The 20,939-nt window shown below is 37.3% G+C and overlaps 1 protein-coding gene across 1 annotated transcript in view; it reads right to left on the bottom strand.

The window, feature by feature from the left end:
• The window catches only part of mmd (mind-meld), a 1,436,357-nt gene that overhangs the window by 957 nt on the left and 1,414,461 nt on the right, over positions 1–20,939 (bottom strand). The window contains exons 20-21 of the mRNA XM_065226841.1: positions 13,015–13,561; positions 12,539–12,940 (exon numbers count right to left, since the gene is read on the bottom strand). Of these exons, the coding sequence (XP_065082913.1) occupies positions 12,539–12,940; positions 13,015–13,561 (949 nt within the window). The remainder of the gene's footprint in view (positions 1–12,538; positions 12,941–13,014; positions 13,562–20,939) is intronic.

The following is a 20,939-nucleotide window of genomic DNA, read 5'->3' as shown; positions in this document are numbered from 1 at the left end:
GGAAAGTTGGAACCCTAGATTTGTTACCCCTGTCACTTCGGGTACCAACATTGCACAATAGTCCCAAAGTCGTAGTTAGTCGTACAAAAGCTATAGAACAATCAATTTGAAGCAACTTTGCTAAAGACACCAAATTTATTTCTCTAAGTGTTCATGAGTTATGATTTTCTTATACTTAAGCAGGTTAGGGTGGCCCATAAAAAATCGGTTTCCTTCGAATATCTTTTCATACGTTAATTTCTTGTAAACACGTTGTTCTGAACACATTTAGATCTTTAATGACGCATATTTTTGCTAAAGCAACCTGGTTGCTATCGTTTTGGATTAGAAAGTTAAAGGTGATTTTCTTCGAAAAAATAGCCCTTTTCAATTGTCAATATCTCTAAATGAATAAAATCAATTTTCAAACTTTTGATTCCATTTCAAACATCGTTTTTTGTTTAAGGCATTTAATTTTATTTAATTGAAGAAAAGTAATATTTTCAGTAAAAAATGGCCATAATGGCCAAACGCAAAAATATGCGTCATCTAAAAGTGTCTAGAACAAAGTTCTTATGAGAAATGAACTTATAAAAAGATATTTAAAGATAAACGATTTTCTAGGGGCCACCCTAATTAAGTTGTTATTTCTTTTATTTGAAAATTTATGGCTAGTTTTTGCTGAAAATATGACTTTTTTTTTTAAATTAACTTAAATCAATGCACAGGAATCTTGTTAAGAGGGGCAATTTTTCTTCTTCTATGGTGCATTTAATCTGGGGATGGGGAGTACTCCAAAGTGTGTGTGAGATAGTTTCGTTCCACTCACCACTGTTTCCCTACGGTTTAATTTAGCTAATTTTATTTATTTTTGCTCCGGTGGTGATTCATCTTCTTAAATGCAAACTACTTTTAGACAGCCAATGGAAATTGGCAATTTAATCCCATCGACGATGTCGATGATGAACCGTCCCAAAGTCGGGGTGACAGAAGATGATGCCGAACATTGCAACGCACATAAACAGCTGTAACTTTTTAACAACGGTAACAAATGACTTGAAATTTTCAAAGAAGATTATTAGACGATTTTTTAGTAAGACAATAATAGACCAAGGTTCAATGGCAAACTAATACCCACTTTTCAATTAGAGAATCCAAAATCTGTCTTTAAACTTTGTACAGTTGTGAAAAAGTCCATCCTCAGAATACCTTGAGGTTCTTTTCAAAATTTTTAGAACTCTTTTTTTTTTTTATCCTCAAAAAAAAATATATTCTTTATATAGAAATTAAGTTTGCCCATGGAAAGACCGGCAGCGCGAAAGCGAATTGGCCATCGCGTCACTTCTGAATACGGATGCATCTGGATCTTTTGATGGCAATAATGCAAATGTTGGAATGGAATGGAAGGCCACAACAAACTGAGTTTAAGTTTATATTGACCTCAATTATTTTTGTTTCGATGATAGTTATTTTCAGCGTATTGGATATCAAAAAGGCGTAAATCATTGATTTCCAGCCTTTATAATTCGCCGCCGTTAAAAAACATATTGTGATGATACTAGTTTTTATAAAACCGCAAACCACCATCTTTGATTAATAAATGCCGTCAATAATCAATTTCCGGTCTCTAATCGTTGTATCCGTTTCGAAAACACACATATTGTTATCTTCTGCTTCTTGGATTCCAAAATGGCGTAAATAATTGATTTCTGATTTCGTAATTTTCATTCTAAAAATACCCATATTGTAGGGTATTCGACAGTTTTTCACAACCCGGAAGTCACCATCTTAGATTGAAAATAAAAACCGGCAGTCAACATTTTGGATACACATCGTTTACGATCTTAAAATACCCTTATTGTAGGATATTTAACAGTATTTTTTTTATCAGAATCCGGAAGTTGCCATCTTTGCTTTTACATTTTTATTGGTTTTCAAAATTCAGAACTCTTTCATTACGCAGCGCTAGCACCGACGAACCGACATGCCACTCGAACTTTAAAACGGGCGATCAGATCTGTAAAACGAGATGAGACGCAAACCATAATCTTGGCAATACTTTCTAGAGTATTGAAAAAATGAGAACAGTCAAACATAAAAACTATGGTAAAAAACGCTTTCTAACACTCCGAACACGCAGCCTCCGGTAAAATGTGTAACGGCAAATTGGTAATGTTTGAAAAATCATTGCTCAGCAATTGATCGATCGATTTTGAATCTATTGGCACTGAATAAATCTTTCAAATAATGCCAATAGATTTGAAGTTTGTCACTAAATGGCAGAGCTATGATTTTTCAAACATTGCAAGTTTGCCGTTACACATTTTATCGGAGGCATCGTGTTTGGAGTGTTAAGAGGGTATCACCGTGTGTACGAGATCGAAGTGTGCGGTGCTCGTAAACGGACGCGATTTTTGTGTCCTCCCGTAATTTTTTTCAATTTTGTTTAATGTGAAATTTAGGCCGAACGCGAGCGAAGGGTGCAAAACGCGTTCCGTTGGTCAGCCGGCAGCAATAAAGAAGCACTCGCAGCAGTAGCACCACCAGGTGAAAAACTGCAGCCGGAATCAGAGGACTAACGCTGGAGGAGCACGAGGATATTTCCAGCTTCCCGTCGGTGCAGTGGCACTCCCTTGAACGGCGAATAGATTCGGATCAAGCAGGAAGAAGAGAAGACTTTTAACCAGCTGGATGGCATCCCTATCTTGTTTGCCTTGCCTTGAAAAGAGCTAACATCGCTGCGGGCCCGCGAATCGTGGGCCCCACTGACAGCTCATAATTTGTAAACAAATAGAAGATTCAATCCAGAATTTCAAAAAAGGCGTGACTGATATTATGGATATTCTTAAAATTTTTGCTTACATTTTGTGAAAAATAAACTTAGGACTCATAAAATATTATTTTCTGATTTTCTACCACGAAGTCAACCATTTATATGGCATAAAAGGGAAAATAATTTCATTTGATAAAAATAAGACAATTCAGTCACGCCATTTTTGCAGTTCACACTGGAATTGTGACGTTTCAGATGTTGGTTTCAATAACATGGCGGCATGCCACCCAGCTGCTTTTAACCAAGGCCAAGGAAACGAAGCAAATAGTGTTTGTAGTGTGTTGATGTATCTGTGTGCAATGTGAACACCATCAACACATCTCAAGCTGCCTTTAGGTTCAATTGGCTAAACTTGGTGAATTCGTTCCTTTTTGTTCATTTTATCTTTTCAATCCAGTAACGCTGGTAGATCACCTTTTCGTGTTGTGTTACTGGAACAAGATTTTCACCGAACTCTAGTCCTGAACAGGAGGGGAACAAAAGTTTTCAGTGAGCAGGGGAACACACTTTAGACCTTGTTATTTTTTATGTCTTGTTAATAGTGACAAGACTCGAATATGTAGTTGTTGGTGCTGCCATGGTGATTGTATTTGGTGAGTTTGTTCCAGTTAAAAACAACCCGTTTGTTTCCTGCCGGGATAACTTTAATCGCGCGTGATCTATTTTTTGAGCGCGAGAACACAGTTGAGTTTTGTGTGTGTGGGGGGGGGGGGGGGTTAGAAATTAGGATTTATCCCAGGCTACTATTGTAGAAAATCTTAATTGATAGATATTGGGCGGAACGCGTCGGAATGTTTAGAAAAATAGGGCGCACACTTGAACCATTTTGGGATACTTTGTTGACTGGTTTCGGGAACGTGATTTAACTTGTTTAACCAGGGCTTAAACAATCGTCACGTCGGTCATAGTTTGTTATGATAGCCTGAACAAATGATAAGACAATCTTATTCAAATGTCGACCAAGGCAAAATGATTTATATGGTTTTTATAAAACTTGACAATACCAATACTAATAAGGAAAGGAATTCCATATTTCCTTTTCTCTCCTTCCCTTCCCTGCTTCTCTTTTCAGAAAGCGAGTAATGGCGCTATAACCATATGCCATATAGGGCTAGAACAAGAGTTAGTGCTCAGGTCCCAACTGCTAGAAGAAAATGGAGCATCACTTAACCTTTTTAGATTAGATGCTCCCAACGACAAATGATTTATAAATAACAAAACAACGGAACGTTCAGTACGAGATGTCCACGTTTCATCCATTTATTGGATTCTGAAGCATCGTGTTTAAATCTTGGATTTAAACAGGCCCGATGTTTCTAAATCATCTTGCCCCTTAAATGCTGCACAGTAGGCCTTGCCGTTTTGATATATTTTGCGGATCTATGATGTGCAACATATACCAAATAGAAAAAAAAGTGATGGAGGTATATCTATCATTTTCCAGGATGCTTTCATGAACTGGCTGTGTTGGTGTTAGATTAGGTTAAAAGAGGGTACCACCGTGTGTACTCCATTTTAACCACATAACTTCGTCCACTTGAGGGATAGAAAATGTTCGTCTTGGACAAAGTTTCTTAAAATGACTTCAGCTACAATGTTTCCATAGACGTTCATCAATTTTAACAAGACATCAAAACATTATTTTTTAAAGTACCAAGAAAATGTAGCAACATTCTAGAAGACATTCAAATGCTACACTCAATAGTTTCGTCGCAAATAGTCATGTCCCACTGTTTTTGAAGAAAAACGACGATTTTTCAAAAATCTCCATACTGCAAAATTGGTTTATCCACCACTGGCGGGGTGACATCTGTCAGATTTGATGGGGAACATTGTTGGCAATTAATAAAGTTTGTGCTGGAATTCGGTCAATTTGACAGGGCAAGAGATGAACTAGCCTTCGGCTAAAAATCACTGCAATAAAGAATAAAAAAAAAAAAAACTATTTGGCAGGGTGTATATTAGACCTGTTCATTTTAAACGAAATGTTCGGAATGTAACGGGTCAACCGTGATTACTGTTCGTCATGTTAATTTGAACTTTTGTGCAAATTTTCAGCAAAATCGGTGTTGATTTAGAGGTGCTTCTAGTTAATTTTATGTTTTCAAGGTAATTTACGGCTTATAATATTTGTATCTCGAGACTGAAACAACGAAAGCTGCTGTAACAACTTTCATAGCAAAGCTTAATGTGTTATCTACCAACTTTGTGGCAAAAGGTTGACTATTCGAAGTGATTTTATTGAATTTTCACTTAGTTTCATGCTCGAAGATATCTTAAAATGTGAAGAATTTTAAAGTATTTGTTCTACGAATTTTCCACCCATATGATATAAAAATGTATAGTGTACAGCATAATGTTCCTCATATTGTTCTAGAAGTTTCGTTCCAACATAGTTTTCGTGTATATTCCATAGATTGAGAGATAAAAATCAGAAAAGAGGCCGTTTAGCTAAAATTCACAAGACAACAGAACCAATAAAAGTCAATTAGATTGACAGAACATAGTTGCATTGCTTTTCAATGACGACCGATGACTGTTTCATTGATATATGATTTTTTCATAAATATGAATCCTCAGTAGACGTGTTTTTTTTATCAAAGGCAAGTGTCACTCGAGCCATAACAGCAATTTATAAAATAACGAACATTTTGAATGGCTCGAGTGACACTTGCCTTTGATAAAAAACACGTCTACTGAGGATTCATATTTATGAAAAAATCATATATCAATGAAACAGTCATCGGTCGTCATTGAAAAGCAATGCAACTATGTTCTGTCAATCTAATTGACTTTTATTGGTTCTGTTGTCTTGTGAATTTTAGCTAAACGGCCTCTTTTCTGATTTTTATCTCTCAATCTATGAAATATACACGAAAACTATGTTGGAACGAAACTTCTAGAACAAGATGAGGAACATTATGCCGTACACTACACATTTTTATATCATATGGGTGGAAAATTCGTAGAACAAATACTTTAAAATTCTTCACATTTTAAGATATCTTCGAGCATGAAACTAAGTGAAAATTCAATAAAATCACTTCGAATAGTCAACCTTTGGTTACAAAGTTGATACATGACACATTAAACTTTGCTATGAAAGTTGTTACAGCAGTTTTCGTTATTTCAGTCTCGAGATACAAATATTGTAAGCCGTAAATTACCTTAAAAACATAAAATTAACTTGAAGCACCTCTAAATCATCATCGATTTTGCTGAAAATTTACACAGAAGTACAAATTAACATGACGAACAGTAATCACGGTTGACCCGTTACATTCGGAACATTTCGTTTAAAATGAACAGGTCTAGTGTATATCCAATAGAGTGATGCAAAATTTGAAATTTTCGCTCCACAATACTTAAACGATTCCAAATCTGATCCTGACTAACCTCTCAAAATTTGAACCCATTTGGTGAGAAACTGAGATGGCACAAACCATTTGAAGTTTGTATGGGAATTACTATGGGAAAACCAAGATTTTTGTTCATGTCGATCTAATAATTCACCATATCGGTCTGCTTCAAAAACTTTCAACTATGCTTGTAGGAAATTTTCCCAGCTACAACTTTGCTGAAGACCACTTTTTGATAAAATGCAAGGATCGAAAGTTGTCAATGGTTCAATGCGCTGATGTCTTATGATCATGCTCAATCAACTGCTCAGCAGGCAACATTGGTGTTTCTGGGGCGTTGAATAGGACACAAAAATCATGGCTACTATGTCAGACTGCAACATACAGTGTTGCCTGCAGAGCAGCTGCTTGATCATGTCATAAGTTTACTCATCTCTTAAATAATTAATAACTTTTTCCTGTCTCGTTTTACATAGAAACGATCTTGAGCAAAGATGTAGCTGAGTAAATTTTCTATAAGAATAGCTATCGAACTGTTTCGCAGCTCAATATGGAAAAAGACTAGAAGGCAATGAACAAAAAGTTGAGATTTCCCATAGTAATTTACATGTAAACTTCAAATGACTTGTGCGGAGTCTGTTTCTAACCAAATGAGTTGTAACTTTGGAAGGCTTATCAGGACCCGATTTGAAACCATTTAAGCACTGTGGAGCAAAAAAGTCAAACTTTGCATCAGTCTAATATCCAACCGGGAAATCCGGGAAAAACCGGGAATTTGGATTTGCCGGGAAAAATGCGGGAAAATCCAAATCTCACCGGGGAAGATCATACAAACGCATCCCAAGAAACAATTTCGGTTTTATCATAGTCTTGTAGCCCTTAATTTGATCTTAATGAATCATTTAAACCTTTATAAACTTGCAATGTTACTGTTAGTCAATAAATATTATACACCATTATATGCTCTTGTTTATACATATGTTTACAACTTTCATATTATGCCTTTGTGTGGTAAAGTATCAAAAAATCCTCAAAATTATTGCACATTTTTCTCTCACTCGCAATCTGTTCGTGCACCGGGCAAACAGCGATTTTGCCGTTATTCCTACCACGATAGTTTACAGAGTAAATTTTTAGAATTTATTTTGGTGTGACTATAATAAAAACAATAAAGATCTGAACCCCAGGCATTTTGAAAAACCATTATGGGGTGTCACGAAGGTTTACCCATTCTATCATTAAGTCGAATCATCGTATAGGGGAAAAATCTACTAATAATACTAATCGACCTAATCGCCCATTTCCGGCCTATCGAGCACAAAATATCAAATATATTTATGATTTCGGCGTGAACGTGTCAAACAAACGTTTAGTACGATGCTTCTACCCAATAGCTACAAGATGAAGTGTCGAAAAACGCAAAATAAGATCTCGAAAGCAAAAGACGCACTTGAAGTGTACAAAAGGCACACGCGAATTCACTTTTCTTTCCGTTCGATAGGTCAAAGAGAATCCCAATGGCGTTTCAATGGCTAATAGGCCCAAGAAGATCCGTAAACCAAGTTCAGCCGCCAGAAGCAGTTTTGCATTTTCAACAATAAACGAATATTCCGTGACCCCTGACCATAACGAGCGATACGAATGGAAAGGTAAATAAATTTGGAAGCCATCTGTAATAATAACATTCCGTTTGGTGCTAAACTATGCTACACCGAAAATAGTTTTCATGTAACTTCGATTGGAAACGCACATGATTTTCATCCATAATCAAAATTAATGAAATTCATCTGATTTTCACATAAAATTTATGCGATGACATTAATTTTATATGATTTTTCATATGAAATTCATTGGCCTCATAATGGTTATGCTATTTGCTGCTATGTGATCACAGGAAAGCTATGTGAAATTCACATGGATTTCATCCATTAGATATGTGATAAATTTTTTGAGTGTAGATTAAGAAAGACTAAGTGTGGGTTGTGCTTAATAGGCCGGGAATTGGGGGGTTAATCCTACTTTGGTGAGTCTGCAAAATTTCAAGATCAGATATCTGGGATGATTTGGATAATCCAACAATTGTTTTTAACACAATTCATAATTTTAAATGATGAGTGTCCGTGAAGTACAAAATTCTGAGTGGACATCGATTTCGATTAACCTGTAAAATATCGCTAGGACAATTTGGAGAATGAAAAATATTTTGTTAACGCATCTTTGTATTCCACAAAAATTTCTTCAAGATCTAAACTCTAGGAAGATTTGATGAACTTTTAATACTGCGTTTCTCCGGCTCAGGTTTAGGCTCATTTTATACGAATTCATGATTCCAATGGAAACCTAAATAATTAAAATGTTAATGTAAATCTCATCTCATATTTTGTTCTACAAAGTAGACGTATTGTAGAGCAATTCTGCTCAAAAAATTACATGATTATCTCTAAACGGTTATTTTTAACACCTTTTTTGTTTAAGTCAGAGGTGGTGTTTGAGTTTAGTTTATTATTAAATAACCGGGAATAACCCGGGAATTGAAAAATTTGCATTTGAATGGACATCCTGTAATTTGACACACGCCTATTTTTTAATAGAAATGACGTCTTTAACAAAATTGTAGGAAACTGGATTGCCTTTTAAGAATAAAATGCACACTGAAAAAAAAAACCATCACAAATTTACGTAAAAAATGAAAAAAATAAACTGTTAAAAACGTTACTAACCATTTTTTTAAGATTTTTAAACTTATGTGTTTATCAAAAATATTAAATTTTCTGAAATGGACACAATGGACACATCAAAATGGACCAAAATCTAAAAAAATATCTTTTAGTAAACTGTTTGAACTTTTTTCTCACGCAATGTGATTTGTGTATTTTAAACAACTTTTCGGACTAAAAAACATAAGAGCCATTTCCTCTATTAGTTCTAATTATGAACTTTTTTCACAAATTATTTTTTATATTTATTTAATTAGAAAACACAATTAAATAAATAGAGGAAATGGCTCTAATGTTGGCCTACGGATCTAAGATTGGGTCCATCGCATAAAAAGCTGCTATTTATCAATTTTATCTAGATGAACGCGTCATTGGGACGGTACTAAGGATATTTTGGTCGCTATTGAAAATTTAGTCGTTTGCTGAATTTATGTATGGGCCCAAGTTAGGTGCATTAATGCCGACATTACATCCATTCCCCCTAGTTGATGTTCTACGATTTTGGTCTAGTGGGCAATTTTTGTAAGATTTCAAATAAACATAAGGTAAAAAGTTCATTTTTGGCTTAAATTTATTATTTTTATTCAGTGTTTTCTTTTCTGAAGCAGCAATCTAGTTTCCTACAACTTAGTCACAGACGCCATTTTGATTAGATCAGATCAGTTCCAGGCCAAATAAAAAAAAAGACTCAACCTTCTCCAATTTGTATGAAACTTTGCATAACTATGTGCCCATCATTCTCATTTTTGCAAAAATTCGGCCATTTTGGATCTTTGATTTTTTTTTTCAAAATAAATTCTTTGAAATTTTTCAACAAATTGTTGCACTTAAACGTCACTTCTAATCGAAATGACGTCTGATACAAAGTTGTTGAGAAAAGTAAAGCAATTCTCAACAAGTAATCTATAATTTTTATAATATATTTTTTAATGAAATGTTCAAACTTTAGGAGTATTTAAATCCATGGACTCTTAAAAATTAACAAAAAATTGAAGAACATCAACTTTTTGTTATATGATTAAACTTTTCGGTGACTAGCTTTATAACGTAATTTTTGCACTGATAACGATTTTGAATGTCTCATTATGTCTGTGGAGAAATAACATAAAAAATCATACTAGCAACAAGTTCAAATTTTTGACCAAAAGTTCTTGTTCAACGATTTTTATCAATTTTAAAGTGTCCATGGTTTCAAATATTTCAAACGTTTGCAATTTTATGAGCTTTTTTCCATAAAATAACGTTTAAAAATTTAAGATTCGCTCTTAGAAATTTTTAAATTTTTAACATTTTTTTGGAATTTTTATCAAAACTACTAAAATAAAACTTACCCAGGCATACAGCCTTATTACTTTGTTTTTTTTTTTTCCTTTTCATTCTACTAGTATTGTATCACTTTCCTTTTCACTAATTCACTTTCACTTTCACTTTAAAAAATCTGTAACAGATACGTATTTCGTTTACTACTTGCAAACTTGTTCAGTGACAGTAAACGAAGTAGTTATAGAAATACGTATCTGATATATTTTTTTAAAAGTAAACATGAATTATTGTAAGTGAAAATGAAAGTAATTTAGTGTAAATGAAAATGAATTAATGAAAGTGAATTAGTTGAAGTGAAAGTGAATGTAATACAATAGTAGTAGAATTAAAAGGAAAACAACGTAATAAGGTTTGATGCAATGCATATGTTATGTCACACTCTAGGGAGGAGGGGGTGGTCTAAGATTTTGTGACAAGCAATGCATTAGGTATAGGCAAATTGTGACGATAAGTGGGAGGGGGGTTAAATTTTTCCTCGATTTAGCGTGACATAGTTAATGCAGGTATACAATTATTCTACTATTTATCACGCTTATAATTCAATTTAGATTACCATGTATATTTTCCCAGAAATAGTCTATTTTTCTCTACAACATTGTATCGTACGTCATTTCGATCAGAAGTGACGTTTTTGTGCTACAATTAATTTGAAAAAGACACAACGTCTAAAATTGCCGCATTTTTGTAAAAAATTGAATGATTGCCCATAACACACAATTATGCAATATTTTATGCAAATCTGAGAAGGTCGAGTTTTTTGATTCGTCAGTTGGCGTGGAACTGCTTAGAGGAGAGGTTGTATATATTGAAATCTAAAAGATATAGGGGAAATGGCTCTAATGTTGGCCTATGGATCTATGATTGGACCCATCGCTAAAAAACTGCTATTTATGGCTTATGGCTATTTTTGGTCGCTATTGAAAATTTAGTCGATTACTGTTGATCAGTACAAAAGGCTTTGTTAACTCGCAAAAGCCCGGGACAAACCTTTTATTTTCATAAAAATGTATGTCAGAGATGGAATGGCCGATTAAATTGAAATTGTTTTACCATAATTTCGGTTAGTGGTTCTTACATCTGGTGGATGGCACTTCCCCCAATGCCCCTCCCTCTTTGTTATATATTCAAGAATGTGTTGGAACGGGGTGTGTTTTTTTCTATCTTTATCATGTATCTTGCTTATTATTGTGACAACATATTGATTTTTTTAGAATATATTACAAAGAAGGAGGGACATGGAGGGGAGTACCATCCAACAGATATAAAAACCACTCACCGGAATGATGTTAAAAAAATTTCAACTTAATCGGTAATGGCATCTTTGGGATACACATTTTTTTTTAAATACAATGTTTGTCCTGGGCTTTTATGGGTTAACTTAAGTGTGCTTGGCTGAAGCGGGATTCGAACTCTCACTACGTGACACGTACAATAAAGGCAAAACGACTGACGATATCGCTAACCGCACGGCCACAAACTCACATTGAAGCAGTATGCTGAGAAGGTTCGAGAGAATTTTCAGGGGAAACAAGACAGCTGCTACTGTAAGAGATTGAACCAAGAGGATTAAAACAAATTTATGTAATGCTCAGAAATTTCTGAAAACCAAAAGAATTGCATCATTCTCAAAAATGATCCACAAATAGTGAAAAGTTATTAGAAGAGAGAAAAGGGGCATCAAATTCTACGATGGCATTTCCTACCAATCAATTACGTAATTTCCGAGTGTGCAATTTACAAAATGATCCGGAAAGTCTACGGAAGATTGTTGTTACGGGGCATTCAGATAGTGTATAGACTACGGTGGAAGACTACGAGAGAACCAACAGTTCTTTTCTCTGCTTAATTATGAGGTTTACCCAACTTACTAGTCGTCCGATGAGCCCTCGTTCCGTTCCAAGTCGCGGATATCCAAGGATCTAGTGTTGACAAAGTCCCGTCGTCGCCAACCTCCACCGCCGCAGCAATCACGGTTTTTATGGCGATATTTACACAGTTCGGATGACAGTGATGAAGCATGGGAACTAAAATGCAATTGTCCGGAAAAAGCTGATTGTTTTACACATGTGCTATTGTTTGTTGTTAGATTTGGTTAAGATTGTCGGATTGGTAGGTATCGGAGGTTGGAATAACAAGCGTTCACTATATGAGGTCTGATCGTGGGTTGGTGGTGTAAAAGGTGTGCAGGATTGGAGGAAGGTTGCTAGTTGTACAATACGAAGCGGTTTGCAGGCAGCCACTAACACCACTTTTGCGCTATAGGTGTTGTTGTTTTGGTTTTGTTTCGGTTTATTTTTTTTTATTTAGCTTATGAGGGGAACACCTACCTTTCGCTATCGTTGGTATCGCGCTGGTCGCTCAGGGCGTTCCTATCGTGCGGGTGCGGATGCACCGGATGAGGATCGGCACTTTCGTAGATTCCTTCGTCTTCCTGATGCAGGTGCGTGTGAGATGAATGATGTGACGAGTGGCCCGCGTGTGCCGAGTGGCCGTGGGCGTGCCCGTGATGGGTATGGTGGCTAAACGAGTGAGGCGAATGGGGCTGATGGGCGGGGTGACGGCTGGTCGAATGCCGGTAGCGGCCGGTACCGCTACTTCCGGGTCCTCCGCCGCCACCCGCTCCGTACGAAAACCGGGACTCGTCGTCCGATCGCGGTGGACGACAACGACTACTGTAGGGTGGCAGTATCGTGGCAGTTTTCTGTGATTGAGCTAGTTGTTGGTTTGAGCTGAAAGTGAAATTAAACGGATTCGAAGGGTTAGTGGGGGGTTGGGGTTGGAACGGGAGGTTGGCTATAGTTACCCATGCGATGATTCACTACAAGGCGCTGAACTATCTACTCTATAGTGACGATCGATTTCAGTTTCAGACACTCGGGTGTCTTCGGAGCCGTTGGGGCTCATGTGCCGGGACGAGTGTTGTTCCAGCTGTCGTATTAGGTCCTCTAGGTTTCGGATACGTAGTGGCCCGACCGAGGGCGTGTCGTCTTCGTCCTGAGGATGCTGCTGTTGCTGCCGATGGTGCTGCATGAGCGTCGAGGTGGCAGCCGTATCGCTCAGTAGCGGATGGGGTACGCAGACGTTCTCCTTGGACCCGGTACGGGAACTGCTGCCACGTAGGCGTTCCGTTGGGTAAACGCTCGGGGCGTTCAGCTGCATGTTGGTTACGCAATCCGTCAGGGTCTTCCGGAGCAGTTCTTCACTGAAGCTACCGGACGGCGTGTTGGCACTACTGCGCGGCACCTGAGCTGCCGACCGGCGCAACGCCTCGAGAATATCCTCGTGATAACCATTGACAAATTTCATTCCGTCCGGTACGGGGCCAACGACCGCTGCGCCCGCCTGGCCACCTGATGGAGGAATAGTGGATTCTTGCTGAGCTATCAATTCGAGATTATCGGACTGTGTATCGTCGGGCCATTTTTCTTTATTGCTATCGACCAACACTAGACCGAATCCGTGTTTTTTGAGTATGCCCTTTTCTGGAAGTTTCGAGGTATTGTTGGGGGGTAGATCGATGAACGATACTGTCTCTTCTTCGCCTTTGGGATTTATGTGTGTGTGAGTGCGCGTGTTTTGCATACACACAGGCGGCACATTTCGGTTTGTTATTTTGGTATTTTGTTTCGAAGGGGAAACCGACAAAAAACGGAAAAAAGAAGAGAGAGAGAGAAAACCAAATTGCGGTTCGAGTTTCAGTAGTTCAACCGGACTAGCGAAAAATTGATTGTTTTTTTTTTGTTTGTTTGGTTATGAAAAAATACTAGCAATAGTTCTTATCTTTTCTGGTAGTGGTGGAGGTGGTAGTGGTGGTGGTTGTGGAGGGCGTTAATTAGTCAAAAAGGAACAAAATCAAATGCTGAGCTTGAAATATTGAGGGGTCATCTTTGGAGGTCATCTATAAGTAGTGGAGGGAGGGAAGTGCATGAAAATGGGAAACGAATTGGTTTCTTGCTCAAAAAAATTACGTGTTATTTACAAAGCTTTGCAGTTGATTCACTTTCTGATGTTAAAGCTTTGATGCAGCAATCTATCATCAACCTACACCCCAGAGTGTGGCTTACTGTGACTTTCGGATGTTTCGTTCTGGGATAAATTTTTGTTTGGTTCAAAATCTGTTTTCATGCAGTCTTTTCCTATTGTTTGCTTTGGTTTCGAATGGTCAACAAAAAACGAGGTCTTTTACATGTTTGCACTGATTTGATTCGTAATTAATTTGAAGTTGCTTAGCCTTAAATAATGTTCATTCAATAGGAACACAATGAAAAAAAAAATAAATAAATCTAGAAATCGAAATACGATTGCCATCTTTATGGCACAAATTTTGCTTGCTGTTATCTGATAAGACCGAATACAATTAGGACGAATTTCACTATGCTGAATGACATTACGTGGATTGCCATAAGACATAATGAAGTTAGGCCGAAAAAATCATTAAACTTAATGAGATTATGCCAAATGAGTAATTAGCCGAAATTTGAATGACTATTTTATGCGCCATACAAAAATGCAAGTTTTCAAGCATCAATATTGCCACAGTTATAGCGAATTCGTATATCATTCATTTCCAACCTGAATCGGGTATCAAGATTGGGTCTCTTTGTTTTCTGACAAACGTTAGTTTGATCGTTTGATTTTAAAACCTAACTCAGGTTGAGGTTCACATTGACAAAAATATTGGTTTCGCACCGATAATAAACGAATTCGCTATTAAGCTGGGTTTAGACAGGGCAAGTCCATTGATCAAGTCAGTTGAATTCAACGTGAATTGAACGTGTAAACCATGCCATTCAACTCACTTGAATTGAAAAAAAAAATTGAATCAGGCTCAACTTTTCAAGCCAATTGAATTCAACTGAGTTGATCATTTGACTTTCCTAGTTTAAACCCAGCTTTAGAGTAAATAACATGGTGGCCAGCAAATCGAGGAAATCTAGAAAAACCGGGAAATAACCGGAAATTTGAAAAGTAGCCAACGCGGCCAATGAGATCAACCCAAATTTGAGTTCAGTTTACTCATAAATCGCAAAAAGTGCAAAAACTCAGCGTTGAGTAAATTTGCATCATTTTTTTCCAGGTTTTTCCAGGAAAAAATATTGAATCTGAGAAATGTTAAGATTGGATTCTCTCAGCCTATTGGTATGACTCTTAGGCTGGGTAAAATTTTCGTAATTTTTCCCCATTTTCCGGCAGATTTTTGAGGTTTTCCATAGTAAAACATGAGGCTAATTTACTCATTGCCACTTCGCAGACTAAAAATGGCACAAGTGTGAACCAGTTTTCATAATAAATTTAGAGGTTTATGTTTATAAGTGTACTGTTCTTCAGCATTGCAAACGGTAACTGTTTTTTGCACATGACATGCAAAAATATAAATACAGTCAACTTCATAACTCGGTTTTGAAAGAACCGTCGCGTGTTAAAAAATAATAAAAAAAAATTGTTTCGTCTATAATTTCAATAATATCATAATACTGCGTTTACTGGAAATTTCTGCCATATTTATTTATATGAATTCGAAAAATGGTCCATTTATGATTTTTTTTATTTTTGACCAATATCATTAAAATCATTCTATGTTGGAACTATCCTGATATCCTTGGAAAGCTTTACAGGATTTTGCCAGAATTTTCTGAAGAATTTGCTTGAATCATCCCAAAATACCCTCAAAATTCACTTTAGATCTCTTTCTGAAACTTATCTGAAGAACATTCTTTGAATCCAATCTGCAATGCTCTTCAAATTATTACTAATTTATACAGTTCCTTTTTAGTTGTGCTCAGGGCTCCCATAAATTCTTTAAAATACTCCTCACAATTCCCTTGCAACTATCCTTTTAATTCTTCAAAAAACATCATCGAAACATGATTTCAATTTCCTTGAAATTTCGTTGGAATCATCCTTGAAATTCGGATGCCCTTTGAATTTTACTCCATCCCTTGGAATTCTACTCAGCTTGAAAGTTTCTTAATAATTCGCTTGCAGTGAAGTAACAAATTCCATAGATTTCTCATTAAAAATTATGTGGCATTCAAGTCAGAACTCTCCTGGAATGCTTTTCCTAGGTCCTTTGAAGTTTTCCTGGAATTATTTTCAGATTTAATTGTTATCCTCCTTTTAGCATACTCCTACACATTCCTATATAATTATGTATCTGAAACCTCTTTGAAATTATCCTCAGAATTCCATTGGAATTCTTCTTTAAATTTCGATGAAGTTCTCTTCAGAATTCCATAGGAATTAACTTCAGAAATTCGTATGAATTTTCATTCGAATTTCATTCGAATCCTATTCTGGGTTGACTTGAAATTATGCTCAGCACTACCATGGTATTCAGATTTCACATATAATCTGGAGTTCCTCAAGACTACCTTGAAAGCAGATTGCACTTAATGTTTTCCTCACAGTTCTTAGAATGGATTCCTTAGAAATTATCATTTAATTTCATGGGACTTGAAAATTATGCAAGGTCCTTAATCTAATAGGTTCTTGGAAATTTCTTCAAGTAAAGGGTTGGTGTAAAATTCCATAGACCATAATTGCAACACACTATAATAGAAACGTATCCCAACAAACAATTTGAGCTGCTTAAAGGCTGAATAAGCTATTTTTTACCTGAAGAAGCAAATTTTTGACTGAATAAGCTCTTGTTCTGCTTCCAATGTTTGTTGGGATAGGCATGTTTTCTTTGTATTATCAGAATGTCAGAGGTTTGCGTACAGAAATTTCTCAGCTCCGTCTGCTTCTGTCCAGCTGTGACTATGATGTACTGGTCTTTACGGAAACATGGCTCAGTGCTAATATTGACAGCAGTGAAATTTCTTCGGATTATGTGATCGCAGTGAGTTAACCACTTATCATTTGCGGGGCAGTGCAGCATTGATTGTATGTATGTATGTATGTATGTAAAGGATACCACTCATTGTTGCAAGGCACAGCCATTAGACAGTGGATCATCCTCCAAGTATGACTTGATCAAGTACGATACCTGGTTGTATTCAATTTACCATTGTAAGAAGGGCCAAAAACGGAGGGGCGGACCCGTAAGCAGATACACTTACGCGCAATCCGCGGGATCAGGAGAATCGCCTTCCAATGATAATATCCTACAACCCGATGTAGAACAAGCCATCATACGAGGGAACGTCCCAATGAGTGGGGAGAAGAGCCCGCCGTCAATTCACGAAATGTTAATGACAGGGAGTTGGCAATTCCACTCTCCCCATCCAAATCGCTTCAATCCGGTGCCCTGGTGGTCCCATCCCTCCCCTTTGCATTTAATGTGTGTATATATATATATATATATTTATATCGGCATTACCCGTTAGATTTTGTCAACACAATTTTGCCTTCTTAGCTTTTCAAAATCTTTAATAAATGCAAATCATATCATCTGACCTATTCCGCGAGTCGTGCGAATCTCCGCCACCAATGAGTCAACAAAAGCCAGGCTTCCGGAAATCTCACGCGTACACAAATGCGACAGCGAGCTGTGAGACGGAGCGTCGCATGACTCTCAAATCCATGGTGTGCTACATTATTGTACAAAAGAGAGACCAGAACGATGCGCGCGACAAGCTACACGCTCTCAACAAATTCGAGCGTTTCAATTTTTGTTTGTCTCATCGCATTGCTCTCTCAATGCGACGCATGTGTTCAATCACATGCGACTGTTTCATTGAAACATCTCAATGCGCTCTCTCAGGGCGCCATCGCCGTGCGCTGTTTCGCATGCTTTGACTCTCGCGGTCCCATCATAAGTGATGTTGTCGGGTGACGAGATAAGGGACTGCAAGGGTTTGTTCACAGAAGACTTGTGGCCCTTTGCACATGTGGATTTTGAAATGGGGTAAAGTTTTTAGATGGTTCCAGAAATATCTTCTAGTATAGATTCAAGCAGACTCAACTCATGGTTCCAGAGATATACTGGAATCACCGTAAGATCACCACTAATGATCCTAGGAAGACGCAATTGCTTGTCGAAAGGATGCTAAAGGAAGGTAAAGGAAGGCTACGTGAGCGGTGGATGGCAACCTTACGGTAGTTGGGATACCGTTAGCATGTTAGCACCCAAATAATACCGGAATATCTGTGGAACTATGTGTCCTTCAACAAGTCCTGGTGGAAAAATAAACAAGTTATTGCGCATTTGCACCAAATTAAACTCAGAATCCCTCAGAATGCTTTTACTCAGACCAGTAAAAATATAAACGGACGATTTTGAATGTAAAACAGCACTATACTATACAAGATCATATGACCGGCCTTAAGTCAGAAGGGACTAAGTAGCAAAATAAAAACAAAAAATGAGTTAATGATATCATAAGATTAAGAATTCCCTCAGCTACATTTCAATTTTTCAGCCAGATTTGAAAAATTAGAGTAGCACGAGAAAACGGTCAAATGATTTTTCCCATTACATAAGACACAATATTGAACAGCCAACTTTAAATTCGTTTTTCTCGAAATCAAATAAAAAATTCACATTTCGGTCTAACTTGACCGATCATATCAACATGCTAGTAATAATAGAACTCTGAAGATTATTATTTTTATTTGTCTGGCTTGAGTGAACACTATTTTAAGGGATTATTTTCAACGCAGATATGTACTTTGCTGCAAAAACGTTGGTGGTGACTTCTCATTGCATACACACAAGTCTGCACTTAAAAATTTACCAAGTTTAACATGTTGTAAATGTGTTCAGTCAGATCAATTGAGTTGAAATTTTTGACACAAAACTTGCTTTTCCATTGACCTTTGTTCGATCAGCTATGCACAAATTTTATTTTTATTGTCACCTTCCAGCAGGTGCTTCAAAAAATTTGGTATTTCTTACACGTGAAATTCAACATATTTGTAGTTTTGCGTCAAAATTTCAGCCCAATTGATCATAACAGAACACATTTATAACATGCTAAACTTGGCTAGTTTGTATGAAAACAACCTTTGTCCGATCAACTTTGCACCACAGTGTACGTAGGTACGAAATGCTGAATTAAGGTTAAAGTAATAAATTTAGGAACAATTTGTGTCATATCTGTATTACGGATTGTTGCTAAGCTTCTTGCTTCAGGAATTGTATTGAATACCTGTCAATCAACAAAACTTACTACGACAGCAACAGAATTCTTCAGATGTGTTAGCGCTCACAGGATAGTTCATATCAGCCACCATGATGCTGAATTGAAACAATCAATTTGCGACAACATATTTCTAAATAAACCTAGTGTTAGTACCGTGGACCCTCGGTAAAAATTAAAAAAAAGCATATAAACGAGCAAATAAACCACAACTTGATTGTACATTTCGCTTACCAAAGCCACATCTCTTACTTCGTTCATTATGAATGGGCTATTTTTCAAGTTAATCCTTTAATCAACGAAAATTGCCGCTATGAAAACTTTGTTGGTCATAACCATCCGACACCTCTTCTCCATGTTCGATAAGAGTGTAGTAGCTAGGTCGCTTTCCATCGTTTCCAAAACAAAACAACACTTTCCCCACATCAAGAACACGAGTTGGTCTTCCAGTTGAGTTTGTTATTTCGATGTCGCATTGAAACGTCGCTTAGCGACGTCTCATTGCGAAAAGCGCATGAGCTTCGGCTCACGCGACGTCGCATGATACTCGTTCTCATGAAACGCATACATCCGGAAATGTGCTGTGCTTACAAAACAGTGCGACACACAGACATTATGAGAATGTGAGATGCGACAAAACTGAAGAGAGAGAAACAGAGTGCTACAAATCTCTTGCGCATGAGACTGCTATGATTATGAGACTATTCGTATTGCGTCTCGCATACGGTAGCGCGCGCACTGGAAGCCTGACAAAAGCCACGCACTAGTGGGGTGACTCTCCGTGCAATCAAATGAAGAGTCACCTCACACGAGGCGACCACCGTCACCCTACTAGCGACAGAGAGCCATACTACTCGCAGAACAGTCCTGCAGGTGACGTTTAAAGCTCCACAATTTTACTGAAAATCTAAGAAAATTATTAAACAGAATTTAATAATATAACTGCAGAGCACAAGCAGTTTAAATATACTGAGAACGTGTTGCCAAAATCGAACGGATACTTTATATGTTTATTAATGTATCTTACCTTTATGGACCAACTACTTACCTGTCCTTAATGACCATAAGCTCCAATCGGTATTTCCCGGTAAATCCGATCACGATCCTTTACAACATTTGGCCGACACCAACGCGCATCATCGCAACCACTCAGCACTTTCTTCCTCTTCACTAAATTGAAGGGCTTCTAGGGAAACTATTTTCTTGCGGACCGCGTTGCGGTCGGACTTCACTGTTCTTCTCCTTCTTTTTCTCTTTTAACCCCTACTACAAGAAGATGAAACACCTATGTGGCACTCACTCTCCTACTATCGGTTGTCGCTGCATTAAAACCGCTGCCGCTCTCTTTCACCGTTTTCTTTTTGGTCCTCTTTCTACTCTCTTCGTCTCACAGAATTTCACCACCGCTTTACTCTGTATTCCTTTAGGGTGCTCACTCACACACTACTGTTTGCCGCTATATTTTTGGCTTTTTATTTTCCCCGCACTATCAGCTTCTTCTTTTCTTCCCCTTTCCTGCCTTCTCGCACTCGAAATTATCGCTACCGTTCGGCGTGGAATCCACAATTTCCACTCTTAAACGCAACTCCCCTTGCGCTCCCCTCGCACACATATGCACACTGGGCCTCCCCGCATAGACCCTTCG

Source organism: Ochlerotatus camptorhynchus, unplaced genomic scaffold (assembly GCF_037179485.1).
Source record: "Ochlerotatus camptorhynchus isolate MF236.1 unplaced genomic scaffold, CSIRO-AGI_Acam_v1.1 ptg000262l, whole genome shotgun sequence".
NCBI classification, from domain to species: domain Eukaryota; kingdom Metazoa; phylum Arthropoda; class Insecta; order Diptera; family Culicidae; genus Ochlerotatus; species Ochlerotatus camptorhynchus.
The sequence above is the reverse complement of the archived record's forward strand: the minus strand, read 5'-3'. Positions and strand labels throughout refer to the sequence as shown.